The following is a 21,368-nucleotide window of genomic DNA, read 5'->3' on the forward strand; positions in this document are numbered from 1 at the left end:
CTGTTCTCTGTCTTTCCGTTCTGCAAACTCTGTGCTGTTAACTCCTTGCATCCCAGTACTTTCTCACTTTTTTCCTTTCTGAAAGCTTTCTTTCCTTAGGTATAGCTTCAAGCTTTCCTTTCCTCACGGTTCTTAAAATGCCAACATTCTATATATAACCTGTTGGGCTGGTCAAGTTTCTCTTTAAGTGCCCCTCCAACCAGGCCAAGATTGTGACTGTAATGTAACAATTATTAAATTAATGTCAAAAGGAAACATGAACAAGGAACCTAGACTTAGCAGTATGGCTGCATAACTGAGATTTGTGCAGCTTCAGCATAGGTATCAAACTCAGCGTGTAGATCCATAACTTAAAACATTAGTTGACCAATATGCAGTTACACAGCTTAAAACTTTAAAAATTGTGTATATACATATTTCATTGTCATTTTGTACTGTGCTACATTTCCAATTGACTTTACAACTCGTAAGTGAGGACTAGCCGCAAGTACAGTTGAAGTTCTAGTGTTCAGTTATTTTGTTGCATTTCTTGCTTTATGAACTTTTGTCATCCTTACTTGGGAATGAAATTAAGCTTTGGCAGTTACAGCCTAAAAAAGGGAAGACTTTCAAAATAGCTGCATGAAAACTGTTACAGCAGAAGTTGTCTTCATAGTTTCATCTTCCATAAAATCTGATAGATTTTTAATTTTAAACTTCAATGTGTAACAGTTCCAGAACCAATTACCTTCTTGTTTGTATTTACTACTACTGACTTTCCTCTTTGAAGACTTCTTTTGCAAAGGCTTTTGAAATGTGTGTACAGCATACTATAAACCCACCCTAGGCAAGTGACTTCAAAATATTCCTCTAACTTTGTTCTACTCCCAGTGTAGGAGAACATTAGCTTTCTAAAACTATTGAATTTATAACTAACTTCAACTATTAATTCCTTAAGTCACTAGCAGTTTATCTAGTCATTGAACTAAATGTGTGGTGTTAGATTTACACTTAAAGTTTAGTATTCAATTCTGCATGTACCAGAACAAATGGGGCAATCTGCGGTTGAGTGAACTCACATTAGTTTTAATACAATTTAATTATGACAGACATTCTCCAAACTTGGGCTTGAAACAGGCTGTTAGCAAAAACCACGTTCAGTTACACTCAAGAAGCCATACTGGCAATTCTTTTGTCTTTTTGATCTACAGAATTAAGAATGATTTGCCTTTTGACCAAAGGCTAGTCTACACTACATAATAGTGTAAGTCACCTTGCGCCAACCTGTTTGTGCATGCGTCTGTACTCAAGCTCACAAAAGCACCCTGTTTAAAATGATTCAGTACAACCATCTCCCTGAATGGCATAGTCATGGGTGGCTACTGAGGTTGACATCGTGCAGGTGCAGCTACTGCATGACCTGTGTTGATCCTAACAGTTATCCAGCAGCTGTCCCACAATGCTCCATTCCCTGAAAAAGTGACTGCTCTGGTCACAATTTTAAACTCCACTGCCCAGGAGTCATAGAGACTGGAAACCACCATCTTCTTAAATTTTTCCTCATCTGATTGCCCAACTCTGTGAGAACACCTAGTAGCTCATCTTTGTGTGCAGTTGCCCAAATGACCAGGCCAGCTCCATGTGCACACAGATACTAGATGTGCTCTTGCCTGGAGTAGACAGGAAGTATTGGAGTTCCTGGGCCTGTGGGAAGAAAAAGCTGTGCGCAAACAACTACAGGCAAGCTATTGAAATGTGGACACCTACAACCAGATTGCATGGGAGATGTAGGCAAAAGGGTACAACAGGATCGGCAGCAGTGTATAGTGAAAGTGAAGGAACTGTGGTATCAGTAAGGCCAGGGAGTACAGCAGTAGATCTGATGCTGTGCTGCAGACTTGCTGCTTCAGCAAGGGACTGCTCACCATACCTGGTGGAGACCAGACCAGCACCCCACAGACTACTGTGGATACCTTGGAAGAGCCCAAGATAGAGACCTATACCATGAACAGCAAAAGGAGGAGACATGGCAGAGGACTCCAGCCATGCTGCAAGCCAGGACCTGTTTGAGACACTGCCATGGTCTAGCCATCCCAACAGGCAAACACGGATGGAGCCTGATGACAGGCAAGGGAACTCAGTAAGTGTGTGCATACCTTTTTCCTTACATTGTTTGAATGTTTAAAATGGCCCATCCACATGTTAACAAGAAAAAAGGTATTGACTTTTTTCATTATTTTACTCGTACATGAAGAGCCAGGTTCAGTAGAAGTAGCACTGGCATCTGCTTTTCATTCCCCATTTGGATTAGGCCATAGGGACAGGAGGGAGCATGCAGAGCACATCATTCTTGTATATAGGGGTGCCTCTTATCCCCCTGAGAGATCACGATACCGTGCAATTCTTTCCCAAAGGTTTCTAGGGATGGCTGCTCTATTTCTTCCTCTGCAGTAGAAGACTTTCCCATGCCACTCAGTAGTGAATTCAACTAGCAGCATACAAGCCTGGGCAGCTCTTCTGTGCCTTTGTGTCCTTTTGAGAGTGAGATCTGCTAATATGATGGTCCCCAAACTGTGGGGCACAGAGGATCGTCTTGGGAGGCCCACTGTGGGGCTGGAGCCTGGGCCAGCCCCCACGTGGGAGGGAGGCGATCCAGCCCCACTTTGCCCTCCACTCTAGGTCCTTGGCCCCTGCTCTCAGCCCCCTGGGTAGGGGACGAACACATTCCATTACTAGTAAGGGGGGAGGGGGGTGCAAGAGAAAGTTTGGGCACCACTGTGCTAACACCATGACCACCGATGGAAAATAGTGCCAATATTCAGTGTACATTGCCCTATACTCATATCCATGGAATAGTCTGAAAATTTTATAGCTTCATGCAGCAGAAAATTCTTCGCACTCACCCCCTTTCTCTTGGCAGACCATGCTCACCATGGCTGGGGCTGGAAATTAGTGCTGTGCTGATATGCTCCAAAGCTGAAGTGTCAATAAGCATTTCTTATTAGAGTGTTTATGGGAATAGGGAAAACAGGTTTTGAAACTTTCCCTTTCCATTGTGACCATAAATCCAGTGGCATGTGTGTCTGGTTTTTATCTGCTCCCGGAGTTGCAGCTTTGAGGCAGTCTAATCCATACCTGCAGAATGCCTGACCCTGATGAGGAAGAGAAAAACGAGGAGAAGGGGTATGTGTTCTGAGAGATCCTGCAGTGTTGCATCAGATTATGAACTAAGGACTTGGAGAGCCAATACAGTGAACAACATGGAGAAAGATGAGACAGGAGAAAGGCCCAGGAGGCCCAACAGAACAAGGAACATTTTCTTACGTTCGTTCACAGGCTGAAGACTTTGGTTGCCCTTCAGGTCCAAAAGCCCCAGACTCGCCTTTCTTTGCACTTCTTGTAGAATTCCATGGTGGCTGCTCCCTACACCCCAAAAAATGTGATGTGGGGTGCATCCTTACCACTGGCACTCCACACCAGAGGACATGAAGGAAAACCACAGCTACACATAATGTGATCTGTGAGAACTGTGGCTGGTGTATTTGTATCCACAACTGACTACCTTGTGCACTCGAAGGGACATAAATGTTTACTCTGTTAAATTGTTTATACAAAATTTTAACATTGATTCTCTGTATTGTTTTTCCCACTCAGTGAAGTTTTTTATATTTTTGGAGAATCACGATCTTTAGTGTACTGCTATGCATGCTGCAATATTGTTGTGATCAAAGCAAACAGAACACATAAATGCACACCAACTGCCATAGAAAGCATAGCTTCAGGAAAACACCCAGTCGTATTTATAAATAAATATTTAGCAGTACTCAAAGCTCCAGGGCCAGAGAACTCTAACACAGTGGAGTTATCATTAAATTGCTCTTTCAAAATCTCTCTCAACTGCATAGCTTCTTTTTGAGCTCTTGTAATAGCCCCCGTGCCTGGCTGTTCAAATTTGGCAGACCGCTACACCACCTACACCCTAGTGGCAACTTTTCCTCTTTACCTCATTGTAAGCAGGACATGACATAAGCCATTAACCATTGGGATATTTTTCTCACGGAAATCCAGTCTAGTGCGTAGACACTAGTGCCCGTTGAATCTACCAAAAGCACATTCAGCTGTCATTCTGCACTTGCTGAGCCAGTAGTTGAATCTTTCCTTGGTGCTGTCAAGGTGGCCAGCATATGGCTTCATGAGTCGGGAGCAAGGGAATAGGCCCGGAATTACTATTGGCATTTTAATATAGCCAGTGACAATCTACAAGTTGGGAAGAATGTGTCTGCTTGCAGCTTTCTGAACAGTCCTGTGTTCTAAAAGATACAGGCATCATGCACCTTCCCTGATGAGCCCACATTGATATCTGCGAGCATCCCTGGTGATCCCTCTAACCATAACCATAGGAGAGTACTCTTTCTGCTGATGTAGTCTGTGACAAGGTGGGCTGGTGCCAAAACAGAATATACATGCTATCTATTCTTCCCCCTTTGCCCCCCTCAATTTGGGAAACCCATTGCTGCAAATCCATCTACTGGTTGCTGAGAGTCAGTCCTGTGTAGTAGATGATTAATGGCCTCTATACACTTGCATAACAGGGGCCCCCATTGTGTAGTTTCAATTCCAAAATGACTGTTACTGGGTAATGGGGAATCTGGCACTGCAAGCTCCCAAAGTGCTATCACCATTTGCTTATCCACCGTCAATGCCACTCTCATGCTGGTGTAGAGTGACTAGACGTCCCGATTAAAATCGGGACTGTCTTGATTTTTAGTTCTTTGTCCCGCGTCCTGACTGATGCATGATCAGGATGCAATTTATCCTGATATTGCGGCTTTTGCCGCTCCGGCGGTGCTTCCCCCATGTGTCCCGATATTTTGTCCATTTCATCTGGTCACCTATGCTGGTGTCCACACACTGTAAGGCTGGGATGAGTTCAGCACACAGATCTAAGAATGTGGTTGTCAAGGTTCCTTCCCCACTCTGAACTCTGGGGTACAGATGTGGGGACCTGCATGAAAACTCCCTAAGCTTATTTTTACCAGCTTGGGTTAAAACTTCCCCAAGGTACAAACTATTTTACCTTTTGCCCTTGGACTTTATTGCTGCCACCACCAAGCGTCTGTCAAATATATAACAGGGAAAGGTCCCACTTGGAAACGTCTTTCTCCGCCCCCCCCCCCCCCACACACACACGCACAAAAAATCCTCCCAAACCCTACACACCCTTTTCTGGGGAAGACTTGATAAAAAATCCTCACCAATTTGCATAGGTGAACACGGACCCAAACCCTTAGATCTTAAGAACAATGAAAAAACAATCAGGTTCTTAAAAGAAGATTTTAATAGAAGAAAAAGTAAAAGAATCACCTCTGTAAAATCAGGATGGTAAATACCTTACAGGGTAATCAGATTCAAAACATAGAGAATCCCTCTAGTCAAAACCTTAAGTTACAAAAAGACACAAAAATAGGAATATGCATTGCATTCCATTCAGCACAACTTATTTTATCAGCCATTTAAACAAAACAGAATCTCTTGCATATCTAGCTAGATTACTTACTAAGTTCTAAGACTCCATTCCTTTTCTGTTCCCGGCAAAAGTATCATACAGACAGAGAGAGAGAGCCTTTGTTTCTCCCCCCACTCCAGCTTTGAAAGTATCTTGTCTCCTCATTGGTCATTTTGGTCAGGTGCCAGCGAGGTTATCCTAGCTTCTTAACCCTTTACAGGTGAAAGGGTTTTTCCTCTGGCCAGGAGGGATTTAAAGGTGTTTACCCTTCCCTTTATATTTATGACAGGCCCCAGGCCTCTGTGTGTGTGGGGGGCCTGGCTTGGGGGGCTGTGGGGAACTGCTCACCAGCGGCATGGCTGGGGCCGGGTCGCTGCACTTCCCACTGCCAGTGAGTGCAGGCCCAGTCCTGCTGCAGTCCTATGGGGAGTGGGGGCGGAGCAGGGTGGGAAGAGGTGGGACTGGGGCCGATATTGCAGCTTTTGCCGCTCTGGCGGTGCTTCGCCCATGTGTCCCGATATTTTATCCATTTCATCTGGTCACCCTATGCTGGTGTCCACACACTGTTAGGCTGGGATGAGCTCAGCACACAGATCTAAGAATGTGGTCTTTCACGTCTGAAAGTTCTGCAGCTGTTCATAGTCCTAAACCTGCATTACAATGCAATCCCATCATCAGTGCTCATTTTTCAGACCCAGAAGTGGTTCCTCCATCTGCAGCTGCTCTGTAAATGCCGCCAGCAACCTTGAATTAGTTTTTTTCATTGTTTGTCAGCAAACTGTTAAAGACATCCTCACTTTCCCATTTGTTGCAGTATTTCCTGCAGGTCTGCAAGTACAGGAGAATCATACGTACATCCTGTCTTTGCATATTCATGAGAATAGTTCAGAGCTCTGTGGGTTCTGTGCTTCTGTCAGGGATAGCAAAGACGGAGAATTGCCAAATGAGTTTGGGATTTTTTTAAAAAAAATGATGGGATATGGATGATCTGATGAGATCGAGGAATAGTAGGCTGGGAACTTCACCCCTAAGTCCCAGATATCCCTGGACATCCTTATTCTACCGCAACTCACTGTGAAAATTCCCAAAAGGTATTGCTCCAGATGATGGGCATGTGGAAAGCTGGGATACTCACCTGTGGTGTTCTGCATTTTGTATCAACACATTCCCAGTATGCATTCACCCTAGTGATACACAAACTTTGGCTGCTGCAAGTTACATCGGTGTAGAGCTGCTGAAGTTATAGAGTAGACCTGAGCTAAATCTTGGGTGAATGTGTCTGTCTCATTGGGAATTTCATTTGATTTTGATGGCTATTCAGAAATGTAACAGTGGTGGATTAGATCATTCATGTTGTAGTAGGAACTTGACATGTTCAGAAAGCTGTAACAGAGCAATCAAGGAGCACTACTGAATGGCCATACCTAGGTGAAACAATGGGATTGCTACCTCCAGTGCCTCTACTTTTGAATGGTTTAAGAGTAACAGCCATGTTAGTCTGTATTCGCAAAAAATAAAGGAGTACTTGTGGCACCTTAGAGACTAACCAATTTATTTGAGCATGAGCTTTCGTGAGCTACAGCTCACTTCATCGGATGCATCCGATGTAGCTCATGAAAGCTTATGCTCAAATAAATTGGTTAGTCTCTAAGGTGCCACAAGTACTCCTTTACTTTTGAATGGACTCTTCATGGAAATCAGCCCCCACCCCCTCCACCATCTATCTGGAATTCCTACTGGTCTGCTTATATGGCTAGGAGAGCTGTAGTAGGTTTTTTTTTCTATGTTACCAAAGAGGGACAGATACTCTTTTAAAAGGTGGACTTCTCTAAAGATGCAGTATCCTCACAAGAACAGAAGACGCAGCTAGAAGGAGTGGAGGCAGGCCTCTCTCAAAGGATTTAGACCAAATTCAGGGACTTGCAAAAAGTGAGAGATCCCACTGAGGAGGATTGTGTTGAAGAGTTTCCATAAATTGCTAACTTTTATGCTTTTAAGAGTAAAATGTGGGGGTCAGAAATATTTTTGTAAGTCTGTTTCCTTACTTTAATATCCCACTGTCCCTGATGGGTGTAATTCAGAACCAGATTACTCACAACCAGGCAAACTCTGGAGGGAACCTGTCTAAGCAATTAAAGGAGCAGGGAGGAGGGGGACACCCTGACATTAGCATCCTTCTTCTCTCCCCCCCCCCCCCCCCGTGCCCCTTTTGCACAGCAAGCAGGAGGCTCCTGGGAGCAGCTCCAAGGCAGTGGGGGGAGGGACAGCTGAACTGCAGGCAATTGATAGCCTGCTGGGCGGCTGCTGCACAGAGAATTTAGGGGAACGGGGAGCTGATTGGGGGGGGGGGGTCCTGACGGTCCACCCTGATTCCAAGCCCCTGCCAGCTAGCTGCAATGGGCTGCTCTTCCTGTAAATAGTGGACAAAGCAGGCAGCTGCCAAATGACATTATAAGGGAGCAGTGTGCAACTTTAAACGAGCATGTTCTCTAATGGATCAGTAACATAACAAAACGTTAATTGGGATGACTTTAAGTTACTGTATTGGGGTTTGGCCTACTCACCTGTGTTTTGGCCTTTTCAGTTCAGTCATGAAGCAGTCACCTGGTGATTATCTTGCTTTTTCGGGAAGTGTTAGTGATATTGCTCACTATCATAGAGGTGGTGCCATTAATTCAGCCGGCACCTTGTGCGTTTGCATTAGCATACTGAGAATGCAAGCCACAACTTGACTGTCGTATTGCTACTTATATGTGGATTTTTGAGTTACTCAACTTACAGATAATGACATGTTTGACTTATGGATGTTGTTGGGATACTGTTAAAAGCAACTAAATATTAAGGCCCTAAAATGGAGACACCCCTTCAAAATACAACATTCAAAATTTTCCTGTGAAGTTTTTTTTGTAGTGATTCCCAAACAAAACTGAACATTGAATAAAAAGCCCTTTGAAACCCTGTTTAAAGACTATAAGAAATGTTGACAGAAAAGGGTAATTATGTTTTCCATAACTCCCCACAAACCCCCGCCCCACCACTCCTTCAGGGGTAGAATAGGATAACCTACTGAATGATACTAAAAATATAAAAATGAATTGCTAAGGGTACAATTAAAAGCTCTGATAACTATATGTTAATGATTTGTAACTGGATAGTGAATGAGTTTGTATGAGCAAACACTTATGCCAAGGCTTTGCTAGCATAAGTGTGGTTTTGCCAATTCTTTTGCGTAGAATTGCTGATTTTCTTAAAATGATTCTATTGCAAACAGAACAAAGATAATGTGCTGGAAGTTTTGAGGTCAAAACACAAACTTGAAATCGCAAGAAGCATTTTAGTGGGATGACCTAGTAACAGGGTAACACAAAACATGATCTAAAAAAATGCAGAAGTTATGTAAATTGAAGCTTGCACACGTGTAGTGTACTGGTTACATAAAGTGTGGTGTGCTGAAAAGCTGATTGGAGAAAAATTCAGTAATATGGAATGTGAAAATGTAAAATAATCCAAGTGAACATGGCTCATATTGAAGAAATACTGAACCAGAAACTGAAGGATAGGAACGAGGGACCAGACCAAGGGATCCGAGGAGGTGACAACCATCATGAGCTCCCTGTATGATTTGAAGTGGCCAAAAGGGCTAATGTGATCCTGAGATGCACAGACAGGGGAATCTCAAGTAGGAGTAGAGGGCTTATTTTACCTTTTTGTATTTGGCGCTGGTGCAACCACTGCTGGAATACGGTGTCCAATTCTAGTGCCTAAAATTCAAGAAGGATGTTGATAAATTGGAGACGATTCAGAGAAGAACCATGAGAATGATTAAAGGACTAGAAAACCTACCTTATAGTGAAAGACTCAAGGAGCTCCATCTATTTAGTTTATCAAAGAGAAGTTTAAGGGGTGACTTGACTAGGGTAGAAATATGGGAACAAATATTTAATAATGGATTCTTCAATCTAGCAGAGAAAGGTAAAACACAATCCAATGGCTGTAAATTGAAGTTAGAGAAACTCAGACTGGAAATAAGGTATAAATTTTTAATCAGTGAGAATAGTTAACCATTGGTACAAGTTACTGAGGGTTGTAGTGGATTCCCCATCACTGACTAGTTTAATATCAAGATTGGATCTTTTTCTAAAAGATCTACTCTAGGAATTATTTTGGGGAAGTTCTATGGCCTATGTTATACAGGAGGTCAGACTAGATCATAATGGTCTTTTCTGGCCTTAGTATGAAATGTAGGAGAACTTCTCGGTGCCCCACAGTGTGGTAGTTGGAGCTCCCTACCAATTCAGTCTTATCTATCGTCTGGCATAAATATATGTTCAGATACTGTAATAGACGACAATTCTCTCTGAAGTGGTATAAAAAAGGCAGAAATAGATTAAGCCTAAATTGGGTGGATTTGTCATTCAGTTTCCTACTTTTTTAACCCCAATAACTTAAAGATTACGTTGTATTATGTAAGAATCATCCTTGAAAGTATTTAATATACAGTATCATGCTGTATTCCTACCTGTTAAATTAGCTGTGGCTGTAGACAGTGACGCTTCTGGCTTATGCAGAGTTTCATGAATGGGAAATGCATATGATTATAAAAAAACAAACGCTGAAATTGACTTTATTTTTTTTTTAAATATTTAGGTCTAAGTGGAAATCCAGCAGATATAGAGAGAAGAGAAGCAGTGTTTGGGAAGAACTTTATACCTCCTAAAAAGCCAAAAACATTTCTTCAGTTAGTATGGGAAGCACTACAGGATGTTACCTTAATTATATTAGAAATTGCAGCCATAATATCGTTGGGCCTTTCTTTTTACCAGCCTCCAGGAGGGAATGAAGCTGGTAAGTAAACCTTAAAGCAAGAAATATTAAATATATGTAAATTGCAGTGTTGTGAAACTTCAGTTGTAAATTTTACATAAGATCAATTTTAATCAGCCAATGGAAACCAAGAACATTTTCATTCAAAGTAATTTTGCTTGTTTTACATTTCACTTCTCTACTGGGATAACACTAGCATAAAAAAACAGGTGCATTGGTTGCATTTAAAATAGCAATCCCAATAGTATTCTGTGTACATAGTCACATTTGACTGTGAAGTGATGATATACACAAGCTTTAATACTTCAAGTGAGGTACAAGCAGCAGGAGCTGCTGGACTCTTCAAAAGTAAACAGCCCACACAGTTCGTGTTTTCATGCAAAGAAATGCAAATGAATTTTTAGCTTTTGTTTCTGGAAGAGTGTGAATAAACAGAATTGTTTCCAGATAGTGTTCACCAGGTGTTTTTTTTTCCCTCCCCCACTGGGAGTTGGCATATCTAGTAGTCTTCTGTTTCTCATTTGTAAATGATAGTTAACACTGTCTTTGATCTTCCATTTCAGAAATGAAAAGGTTCTGTCTGTACAGTCACTCAAACTATCAGCTTAAAAACTTCAGCACCTGCTTTGGATCAGGCCTTCAGTGAGGGTTTTTGTTTGGGTTTTTTGGACAAACATAAAGGAGGCTTCTTTGCTTTGACAAGTTGAAGCTAGAATGCAAAGAAGTGTTGACTAAATAAAAATGGACACACAAGTGTTTCCAGTTTGGTGCTCTTTCACCCCATTCCCAGACCTCTTTCATGAGGTTGTAGAAGCTGACCCAGCCATCAAGACAAAGTGAAACCCTATCCAGGCTGCATAGGTAACTTGTAGCAAGAACTCTGCTGTTCTTCTCAAGTTCAGTTTGGATGTTCTAGTTCTTCTTACTAATGTGACCACAGGTCTGAGTCACCAAGCCCTTTTCTCCATTGTCAAAGAATCTTCTAAAACCCTTCAGACCTAAGGGAGACAACCAGATGACCTGACTGAATTTGAGGAACTCTTGCTGTTTCAGAAACTAGCATAAATATCAGCTAAACAGAATTGTTGGGAGTATAGCTCAAGGATCACTTTATAGCCAGGTGGATTTCTTAAATAAAATCGATTTTAATCATGATTTAAATCAACAAGCAGGATGCATTGATTTAAATCAATTTAAATCATTTTGTATTTGTACTTTAGTTTTTCTGAAAGGTTGATTCTCATTAGTTGTAAGCATTAACACGTGTTGATTTGCAATTAATTATAGCCTTTACACTAAATTTAGTGTTTTGCTAACCAAAAGGATATCTGTACACATTTATTTAAGCAATCATGTTGCTTAATTTACGTCTGAATTTTACTTGGATTCTTAATTTTTAAATATATTATAAATCGTGAGTAATTAAATTCTAATTTACAAGAGTTTTTTTTTCATTTGATTTGTGTTGAGCTCTGGATGAAAATGTAAATTAAATACATTTTCAAATTCCTTTTTTTTTTTTGCATTAGATAAATATAACAAATGTGATGGGTGGCTACATAAGAAAAAATGATCAAAGTTAACAGAACATTGTTTTGCATTTAAAACTGATTTGTAAAACTAAAAAGTGTTAACTGTAGTTAGTGAAGAGAACTGATTATTTCTGGTCACATCCTTAAAGATTTTAAAACTAGTAGATCTCATGTTTTCACACCTAACTCTTTTATTCATAGAGGGAAAGAGGAAAGCCAACTTTCCTGGGTTGTTTTTTTTCAACTCCCAATTGATTTCTTAACTTTGAATGTACTAGCCATTGAACTGAACTAGCTGAATAAACAGAAATGAAGAAAACTTTCTCCGTACCTTCAGAAGAGGCTACTGCTATCAAGAGCTGGCATAGCATTTCAACAAGCTTTGGTTCCAGGTGCTTAGCCAGTGCCTTATACCAGCTCAGTGATTTGACTTTTTCTCTAAAAGTTGGCAGCAAACACATATACTGATAAATGTTTAATTTAAGTTATTTTTAATAGATTTTAATAAGTTTATCCTGTAACATAATTTATCAATTTCAAATTTAATTGTAATAGATTTAACTTAAATACATGTTTATTTTTAAAAATCCAATTTAAACAAAAACAGGATTTTTTTTAATGGTTTTTATCCACCCTACCTCATGCTATTGATATAATGGTCAGTTGCTAAATCAAAGCTTTTAAGAGTAACTCCTATTTTGCTTTTGTTGTTACAACTTCTGAAATAGTCAAAGCAGTCCTCCAGAATTCTGCAGATCATCCAGATACTACTCCTACTGTTGCCAATTTGGATGGCAGAATTTAGTAACTGTTCCTATTATAAATCCAAAATAAGTTTCACAACCACCTTTTACAGGTTGTTTAGAAGCACTCTTGTTGAAGTACTAGCCAGAGTTTCTCGAAATTTTCAAACTAAAATTTTTGTCAAAGCATGGCTTTTGTTTTTATGCTTCAAAATTTGAAGGAAAATCCACTGTTGCAGCCTTTGCCTCTACTGTGTCATTTGGGGTGGGGGAGCATTTCTTCATGTAAACGGAAGTTAAAAGCATTGTCTGCTCTGGAAGACTCGAGGTGGTTCAGAAAACTAGAAATTAATTCTAGATTGAAAACATGCCAATTTTTGTAGTTTCAGTATCTCATCTTATTCTGTTCAGGTAATGCTTGTAGTCAAACAAGACCGTGGTGAAGATCCACCAGCGAGGTCAAGAGAAACATTGGGAGAGATCAGCTTCCATGCAGCACATAGCTGTTGAGATAGGGAGAGTACTAGGGTTTTCTGACAAGATGGTGGTGTTGGAACCCTCTCAGGGGCTCATCTTTTGAATAAGCCTCTAGCTACTAACTATCTGGCACACTTAAAGCTCCACATCGTTTTAGCTGCTGGAACAGAGAGGGATTTTTTCTTCCTTTCCTGCCTAGAGCTTCTTCCTAACTGTTTTGGGAAGATGAGAGGGAGACTGAAAAGGGAGGTTAAATATCCGCTCTTCTGGTACTCCACTTCACATCCTTTTGAGGAGGGGAGGAAAGGTCTCCATTCCTCTGGATCTTCCCCCAGCTGCTCAGAGCTTTCTCCAAGCAGCCAGAAGAGTGAAACAGGTGTTCTTCTGTTTCACTACTGGCAGAGTTCTGAATAGTAGTAGGGCAACTGACCAAAATCTTGTCACTGAGCAGCTGCTGGGTAAAAGTGAACAAAGATGATTTGCTGGAGCTGGATAGCTGTTACCTTTGCAGTGATAAGGACCCTTAAGTTTTCAGACTTAAGCACCTAACTCCAGATATCTAAATAAATGGTCTGATATTTTTAAACTGCTGAGCACCTATATTTCCCACTGAAATCCTTCTTTGCCGTCCTGAGTTTCTGAGCTACACTACTTCTCTCATAAGATCCTACTCGTTTCTGCTCTCTCTTCTAATCTCTGAATGAGACATTGACCAGCTTTAATTTAAGTCTTTCTTAGGAAATCCTGTTACCAGACTAAAGTCAGTGTAAATGTATTCCTTGTGAAAGTTCATATGGATTACAAAGGAGTCTGTTTTTGAACTTTAAAAAAGTCTTTATTTCTTACAGTATGTGGAGCAGTGACTGTTGGTGAAGAAGAGGAGGAAGGTGAAACAGGTTGGATTGAAGGAGCTGCAATCCTTTTATCTGTAGTTTGTGTGGTATTGGTAACAGCTTTCAATGACTGGAGTAAAGAGAAACAATTTAGGGGGCTGCAGAGCCGCATCGAACAAGAACAGAAGTTCACTGTCATCAGGGGTGGACAAGTTATCCAAATACCAGTAGCTGACATAATTGTTGGGGATATTGCGCAAGTAAAATATGGTGAATATATATTTAACTCAATTATTTGACTTTATTAATAGTGTGTTTCAAGTTTGCAGTTTTTAATGCTCTGTATTTTAGGTGATCTTCTGCCAGCTGATGGTGTACTTATTCAAGGAAATGACCTTAAAATTGATGAAAGCTCATTGACTGGAGAATCAGATCAGGTTAAGAAGACTTTGGATAAAGATCCTATGATGCTGTCAGGTGTGTGAATATTAATATTTAATTAATCGAATGGAGTAGTTGATACTAAGTTATAACTGACCCTGGAACTTGTGTATTTCTAGAATTCTGGTTTGCCTTCCTACGGGATCCAATGACCCTGCTGAGGGCTTGTGCTATCGGGACTCTGCCATCAGAGGCAATGCCTAATAAGTCTGTATATATTCGCTCTTCTCACCTGCAAAGTGACTTGAAAAAGACTCTTCTAAAAATGGGCCGTCCTGTTCTCATTTATGATACGTAAACCAGACCTGAAAGCTTATATTAGAAAGCTTTTTGAGGTTTATCTTTGAAATACCAGCAATATCAAGTCTGGTCAGGTCTTGGTTTTTTTGGAGGATTTGTTGGATGGCACACTTTATTAATGTTATCCATTCACAGTGTTAACCAAGGAAGCTAAATGTGTAAAACAAAACCGAAACACTGTAAAAATGCCTTCAGCTTTGTCTCTTGTACCTTTTGTCATTTCTTGAGTATTGTACTCAGCATAATCTCAGGGCAGACAATATGAAATTTCCAATGCAAAGCACAAGCATAGACACAATGTTTTGGCAGGGGAGAGGGGAGAACCTTTTAGCTCTATATTCTACATAAGTATGTTCAGCTTTTCAAAGGTGGCCTGTAAAGAAGAGAACATTGTGTTATGATTATAAGAAGCACATGGGATCTTTTTCAGGGAAGAAGGCAATATGCTGCATTCATTGAGAATACAGCAGTTAGCATCTGTTTTTCTCTCTCTCTCGTCCTGTCCCGTCTCTCCCCTCTCCCCCCCCCGCCAGTTGAGGGTTATAGTTACCAATCCAGAGTCTGGATCAATCTAGGTTTCAGAGTAACAGCCGTGTTAGTCTGTCTTTGCAAAAAGAAAAGGAGTACTTGTGGCACCTTAGAGACTAACCAATTTATTTGAGCATGAGCTTTCGTGAGCTACAGCTCACTTCATCGGATGCATACCATGGAAACTGCAGTAGACATTATATACACACAAAGACCATGAAACAATACCCCCTCCCACCCCACTGTCCTGCTGGTAATAGCTTATCTAAAGTGATCATCAAGTTGGGCCATTTCCAGCACAAATCTAGGTTTTCTCACCCTCCGCCCCCCCACACACAAACTCACTCTCCTGCTGGTAATAGCCCATCCAAAGTGACCACTCTCTTCACAATGTGTATGATAATCAAGGTGGGTCATTTCCAGCACAAATCCAGGTTCTCTCACTCCCTCACCCCTCTCCAAAAAACCACACACACAAACTCACTCTCCTGCTGGTAATAGCTTATCAAAAGTGACCACTCTCCCTACAATGTGCAGCCAGATTGGTTGCAGAGGGGAACTGGGCTCTGCTGGTTGCGATCCGATGCTCCTGGAGTTGTGGCAAAATGAACCCAAAGTCCCATGGCCAAGCACCCTGTTCTTATAGTCCCGTCCCGTCCCCCGCCGTTGAAGTCTTTGGATTTTGCTGTCAGTTTGTGACTGGTTACTCCTTAATTGGTGTTAACTTTTGATGTTACCATTCCAAAACACCTCGGAGCGGGTCATCCTGTCCTGGTTTTGATTTAATCAGTTGTCTTGTCTTTAGGGGTGTCAGCCTCCACCTCAGGGTCGTCAGTCTGCCCTTCTTCACTCATGGATGTGCGTTGACGGTTCTCTGGTGTGCTTAAGTTTCTTCACTCCTCCTTCCTTGACCATCTGACTTTAACAATGGCCTTCACACCTTATCTTTTCCTGATGCATACATTACTCATTCACACAAACGGTCTTTTACAGAGACCTTCAGACAGGATAAAAATTACACAATTTAGTTTGCAATGCGTACAGGAAGCAAGACCTTATAGCAAATACTGTAATGAAATCTTATCCTAAAACAAAAGGGTGACCATAATCAATCATAAGGATTGTTCTGGCCTCTCCCTGCCCTAACATCAGTACAGACACTGGCGGTCTGTCAGATGCATTTCTACCGATGTCCCAGAGGGTAATTCCTTTCTGCTATTCTAAAAGGGTGGCTGGCAGAATGATCAAATCATACATTAATTCTTATAGTACAAATATAAAATCCTGCTCCTACAATTGTACCTCACCACTTAACAGCAGAAGTGGCTGAGGCTTGATAATTTTCTTTACATTATTTTTTAGTCCCTACAACGTAGCTAGCTAGGGAGACATTTTTTTCTAGTAGTTGGAACAAAGGAGGAAGACAATTCTTGGATTCACAGTTCTGCCAGTTTGCAGTGTTGCTCTGGCCAAATCACTTAACATTTGCTTCAGTTTCCCATATTTACAAACTCAAATCTTGCTTACCTCTCAGGACTAGTGGAACACTTAACTGTTTGTAAAGCACTCTGAAATTCCTGGATTAAGTTTTTGAGAATGTCTGAGTAATTGACCGTGGGGAGGAAAAAAAAAATAATAATACTAGGATGTAGTAATTATCCCAAAACAATATACTTCTAAATCCAGCAAATTTAGTTTTAACTATGAAAAAAAACTGAACATGTTAAGATATGGAAATGACTAACTTATAAACGTTCATGGTTTCAGATGAAGGTAAATTGATTTTTAAAGACGGACTAAACTCTTAATTTTTTCTATTGTGCAGAGTTGTTTTGGATACCCTAACTATCTTTCTATACCTTAACATATCTGGATTTTTAAAATTTAGCCCCACCTCTAAATTGCTTAGTTTCATGATGACAGGTTTTGAGATAACAGTGATATCCCGTAGGGTATTTTATCCTAAACTGCTGATATGTACTCTTAGACAAAGTATTTTAAAATATGTTAAGAATATAATTTATTTTGCTGTCAAGACAGTGTTTACTCGTTAAGAGCTTGCCTTGTCTCTGATTGTACAGTTGTAATATTAATGATAGCTTTTTAACTAATTTAGTTGGCAAGTAGCTTACATAAGAATGTGACTCTTTAAATTCATTGCAGGATTAAGCAGAATGAAAGCCTGGTCTGTGAACGGGAGAGTTTCTTTTAAAACAAGTTGGAATAGCAGAAAAAAGTGCGGGAAAATGCCTAATGCATTTTCAGATTGCCCTAGCATCCAATTAGAACAGTCTGTTCAAACTTTTCTACAATTTTAAACACCAACCAACGGATCATATATAATTTAAGTATTTAGTGACTCTTCTATTGAAAATAACAACAACAACAAAAAACCCCATAACATTTGATTTTATTGCTTTGCTAGCTAGCTACTTTTACACTTACAGGGAAAAGTATTAAGATGTACTCTGTTTCAGGTACTCATGTGATGGAAGGCTCTGGAAGAATGGTAGTTACTGCTGTAGGTGTGAACTCTCAAACTGGAATTATATTTACCTTACTTGGGGCTGGAGGAGATGATGAAGAGAAAGAGAAGGAGAAAAAGGACAAGAAAAGTAAGCACTGAAATTTTAAATGGCTGAAAAATGTAATATTAGAATTCTTTAAAGTTTATGTTCTCCTATCCTGTTGGTACTGTTTGGCAAGGTCAATCAGATTGCAATGGCCTGTGCAGAGCACCTGTTCCCCTGTAATGTCTTGCAGCCAAAAATGTTTCAACATGGCATCTACTTCTTCTCAAGAAGACAAATCAATGGAGAACAGCTCTTTGGAAAAAGTTGTCTTACTCCTTATACTCCATGTGACTCTTTCCATAACTTCAGTTCTGGCAACTGGCTATTGGAGCTAAGTAGTACCAGAGATAAACATGAGGAATCCTAGAAGAGGGCCTTAATCATTACATTACTCACTAAAAAATGTCTTCCCAGGAAGTTGGGAAGGACCTGAAGCAAAATATTCCTTCCATAATAATCTATATAAATTCTTATGGGGATGATACTCTGGTTTAGGATCTCTGCCCAAGGCTAATTATATTTCTTCCTATCTTAAATAATTCCATGTTCCTTTTGAGGTACACAACTCCATATCTTATCCCAGAAACATCCCCAGAACTTAAAAGGTGGGCCAGGTTACTATGGCAAAACAGTAGCTGAAGGTATGGTTGGCAATTACAGTTCTTTTGGAACCTTTTATGGTAGCTGAGCACACAGAGTATCTTTTTCTCCTCTTAACCCTGTCTTTTCTTACTCCTTGTCAAGGTTCCTCCCCCACTCTGAACTCTAGGGTACAGATGTGGGGACCTGCATGAAAAACCTCCTAAGCTTATCTTTACCAGCTTAGGTCAAAACTTCCCCAAGGTACAAAATATTACCCCCGTTATCCTTGGACTGGCCGCTACCACCACCAAACTAATACTGGTTACTGGGGAAGAGCTGTTTGGACGCGTCCTTCCCCCCAAAATACTTCCCAAAACCTTGCACCCCACTTCCTGGACAAGGTTTGGTAAACAGCCTCACCAATTTGCCTAGGTGACTACAGACCCAGACCCTTGGATCTTAAGAACAATGAACAATCCTCCCAACACTTGCACCCCCCCCTTTCCTGGGAAATGTTGGATAAAAAGCCTCACCAATTTGCATAGGTGACCACAGACCCAAACCCTTGGATCTGAGAACAATGAAAAAGCATTCAGTTTTTTACAAGAAGACTTTTAATAAAAAATAGAAGTAAATAGAAATAAAGAAATCCCCCCTGTAAAATCAGGATGGTAGATATCTTACAGGGTAATTAGATTCAAAAACATAGAGAACCCCTCTAGGCAAAACCTTAAGTTACAAAAAAGATACACAGACAGAAATAGTTATTCTATTCAGCACAATTCTTTTCTCAGCCATTTAAAGAAATCATAATCTAACACATACCTAGCTAGATTACTTACTAAAAGTTCTAAGACTCCATTCCTGGTCTATCCCCGGCCAAGACGACTACAGACAGACACAGACCCTTTGTTTCTCTCCCTCCTCCCAGCTTTTGAAAGTATCTTGTCTCCTCATTGGTCATTTTGGTCAGGTGCCAGCGAGGTTACCTTTAGCTTCTTAACCCTTTACAGGTGAGAGGAGCTTTCCCGTGGCCAGGAGGGATTTCAAAGGGGTTTACCCTTCCCTTTATATTTATGACACTCCTATTAGAAATCAACAAAGGCTTCAGGTAAAGCAGGCTAATTCTTTAAATTTAAGAAAAAACAAACAAGTATTGACCCCTTGGAATGGAGTTAATGCATCTGTTCCCTTCCTCCTTCAATGCTATCTTTTTAACACAGACTTTCTGATATAATTCACATTAGCCAAAGCAGACAAAGAACAAGACAGCCCTTTTGGCAAGTAGCACTCTTTTGTTCAATATTGACTTGTCCCTATATATAATCTGAGTGCACTTTCAAAAACAGAGAACATCTCTATTTCTCATAAATCTGGAAACAGCTCTCTCTGAATTCATTCACAATGCAAAACTGCAGAGAAATCCTCAGCCTAGTTATGAGGATTCAAAAATCATGAAGACCATGTGTTAAAGGTTTTTATTTTATAGCTTAAGTGTCAACCTGGGTACCTTTCCAGTTTCAGACGATAACCATTTATCAAGTTAGCATTTGTTGTGGAAATAAAGGTCCACTTAACTAAAGTCATGGCCCCCTCCCGGGCAAAGAGAATAGTCGAGGCAATGACCTAGAATACATATTTAAGCAGCATGGACTGGATGTCAGCCTTTGTCTGGCACATACTGATTGCTGTGGTGAGTCTTTCTCCTACCCAGATACATTTAGGCTTATAGTAGAAACTACTGCTGTGTGGCCTATTGAATTAGACTAGAAATGAGACTGAAGTAACCAGTGCGGGGTTTTCTCTGTAGAAAACATAACTACTTCTGTCAAAGGTAGTACTGGAAGCCTATTCGAACTGGCTTTTGTGTCATTGCATATCAATTTTCAGTTAAAAATGCTTTATTTAGTTGTTTTGTTTCCGTCCTAATTAAAATGTTTTTTATATGTAAAAGCTATAGAAATGTAGTTCAGCCCTGTATTCAGATCTGTAAATGGGTTGCCTTAAACTAGGAGTGTCCAATTTTGGTCCTTCAGGGCAAATGGTAAGAAAATGTGCACTTTTGTTCCCTGATAGCTCCTCCTCCCCCCCAGTGTGAGTGGACGAGTGAAGAGCAATGACCTGCTACTCATTTAAGAGGGGAGCCACTTTTTGGAGAGCTGGAACTGTGTAGCCTTCACAATAGGAGCGGGAGGGAGTACGGGGGAAAGGAAGCAAGCAGCTGGTGCAGGAGATGCTGGTGCTTTCAGGAAAGGGCAATAGGAAGAGAGGTGGGAGCAGCAGTGGTGGTCCCACAGAAAAAGATAGCAGTTGCAGCAATTGATCTTAGGATCTTGATCTTGTCCCTTCTGCAGCTGACTTCTAGGAAGGCTGAGGTGGTTTTCCTAACACAAAACAGGATGTGAAACTATCCAGATTTGACATAGTTGCCCAGGTGGCCACTTTGTTGCAGTTTATCATTAATGGGTATCCACAAAGGTTTTTGGCATTCTCTTATATAGCAAATGACCAGACACAAAACTGTTACTCAAAAGTCTGCCATGTCTATGTAGACAGGACATTAAGAAATAAGACTGTCCTAACAGATACCTCCTGGAAAGGGAAGGTCATTGGAGGTTTTTAAGAACAAGTTAGAAAAACACCTGTCAGAGATGGTCTAGAAGGATAATACTTAGTCCTGCCACAGTGCATGGGACTAGACTAGATAATGTATCGAGGTCCCTTCCAGTCCTGCATTTGTGATTCTAAATTTCAAAATATGTATGTATTTGAGTCTTTATTCTCTCATCTGCAGTGTTGTTAAAACATTGCCAAAACTGAAACCACAGATTTAGTAGTTACCTCCCGGCTCAGGTTTCAGCTATGCTGCAAAGCTTTGTAGCATAGATATGTTAGATAGGGGTGGGGGGGGAGGGGAGGGGGGTTAGTTAAAAATCACATTGCCTAGCTGACATAGCTATGCTTGCGAAACCCCCAGTTTTTTCAACAGGGTGCTTCTGTCAGCATAATTAATGGCATTCATGGGAGGTGTTTAGCTATGCTGGGAGAAT

The 21,368-nt window shown here is 40.7% G+C and overlaps 1 protein-coding gene across 6 annotated transcripts in view; it reads left to right on the top strand.

Annotated features, from left to right (window-relative positions):
• Nucleotides 1-21,368, top strand: part of ATP2B1 (ATPase plasma membrane Ca2+ transporting 1) — a 131,052-nt gene that overhangs the window by 68,602 nt on the left and 41,082 nt on the right. For all 6 annotated transcript variants that reach the window (XM_084627069.1, XM_084627073.1, XM_084627068.1 and 3 more), the window contains exons 3-6: nucleotides 10,133-10,330; nucleotides 13,910-14,164; nucleotides 14,246-14,371; nucleotides 17,641-17,778. In XM_084627069.1, the coding sequence (XP_084483195.1) occupies nucleotides 10,133-10,330; nucleotides 13,910-14,164; nucleotides 14,246-14,371; nucleotides 17,641-17,778 (717 nt within the window). The remainder of the gene's footprint in view (nucleotides 1-10,132; nucleotides 10,331-13,909; nucleotides 14,165-14,245; nucleotides 14,372-17,640; nucleotides 17,779-21,368) is intronic.

This window comes from Lepidochelys olivacea (genome assembly GCF_965140295.1).
Source record: "Lepidochelys olivacea isolate rLepOli2 genome assembly, chromosome: 1".
Lineage (NCBI taxonomy): Eukaryota > Metazoa > Chordata > Testudines > Cheloniidae > Lepidochelys > Lepidochelys olivacea.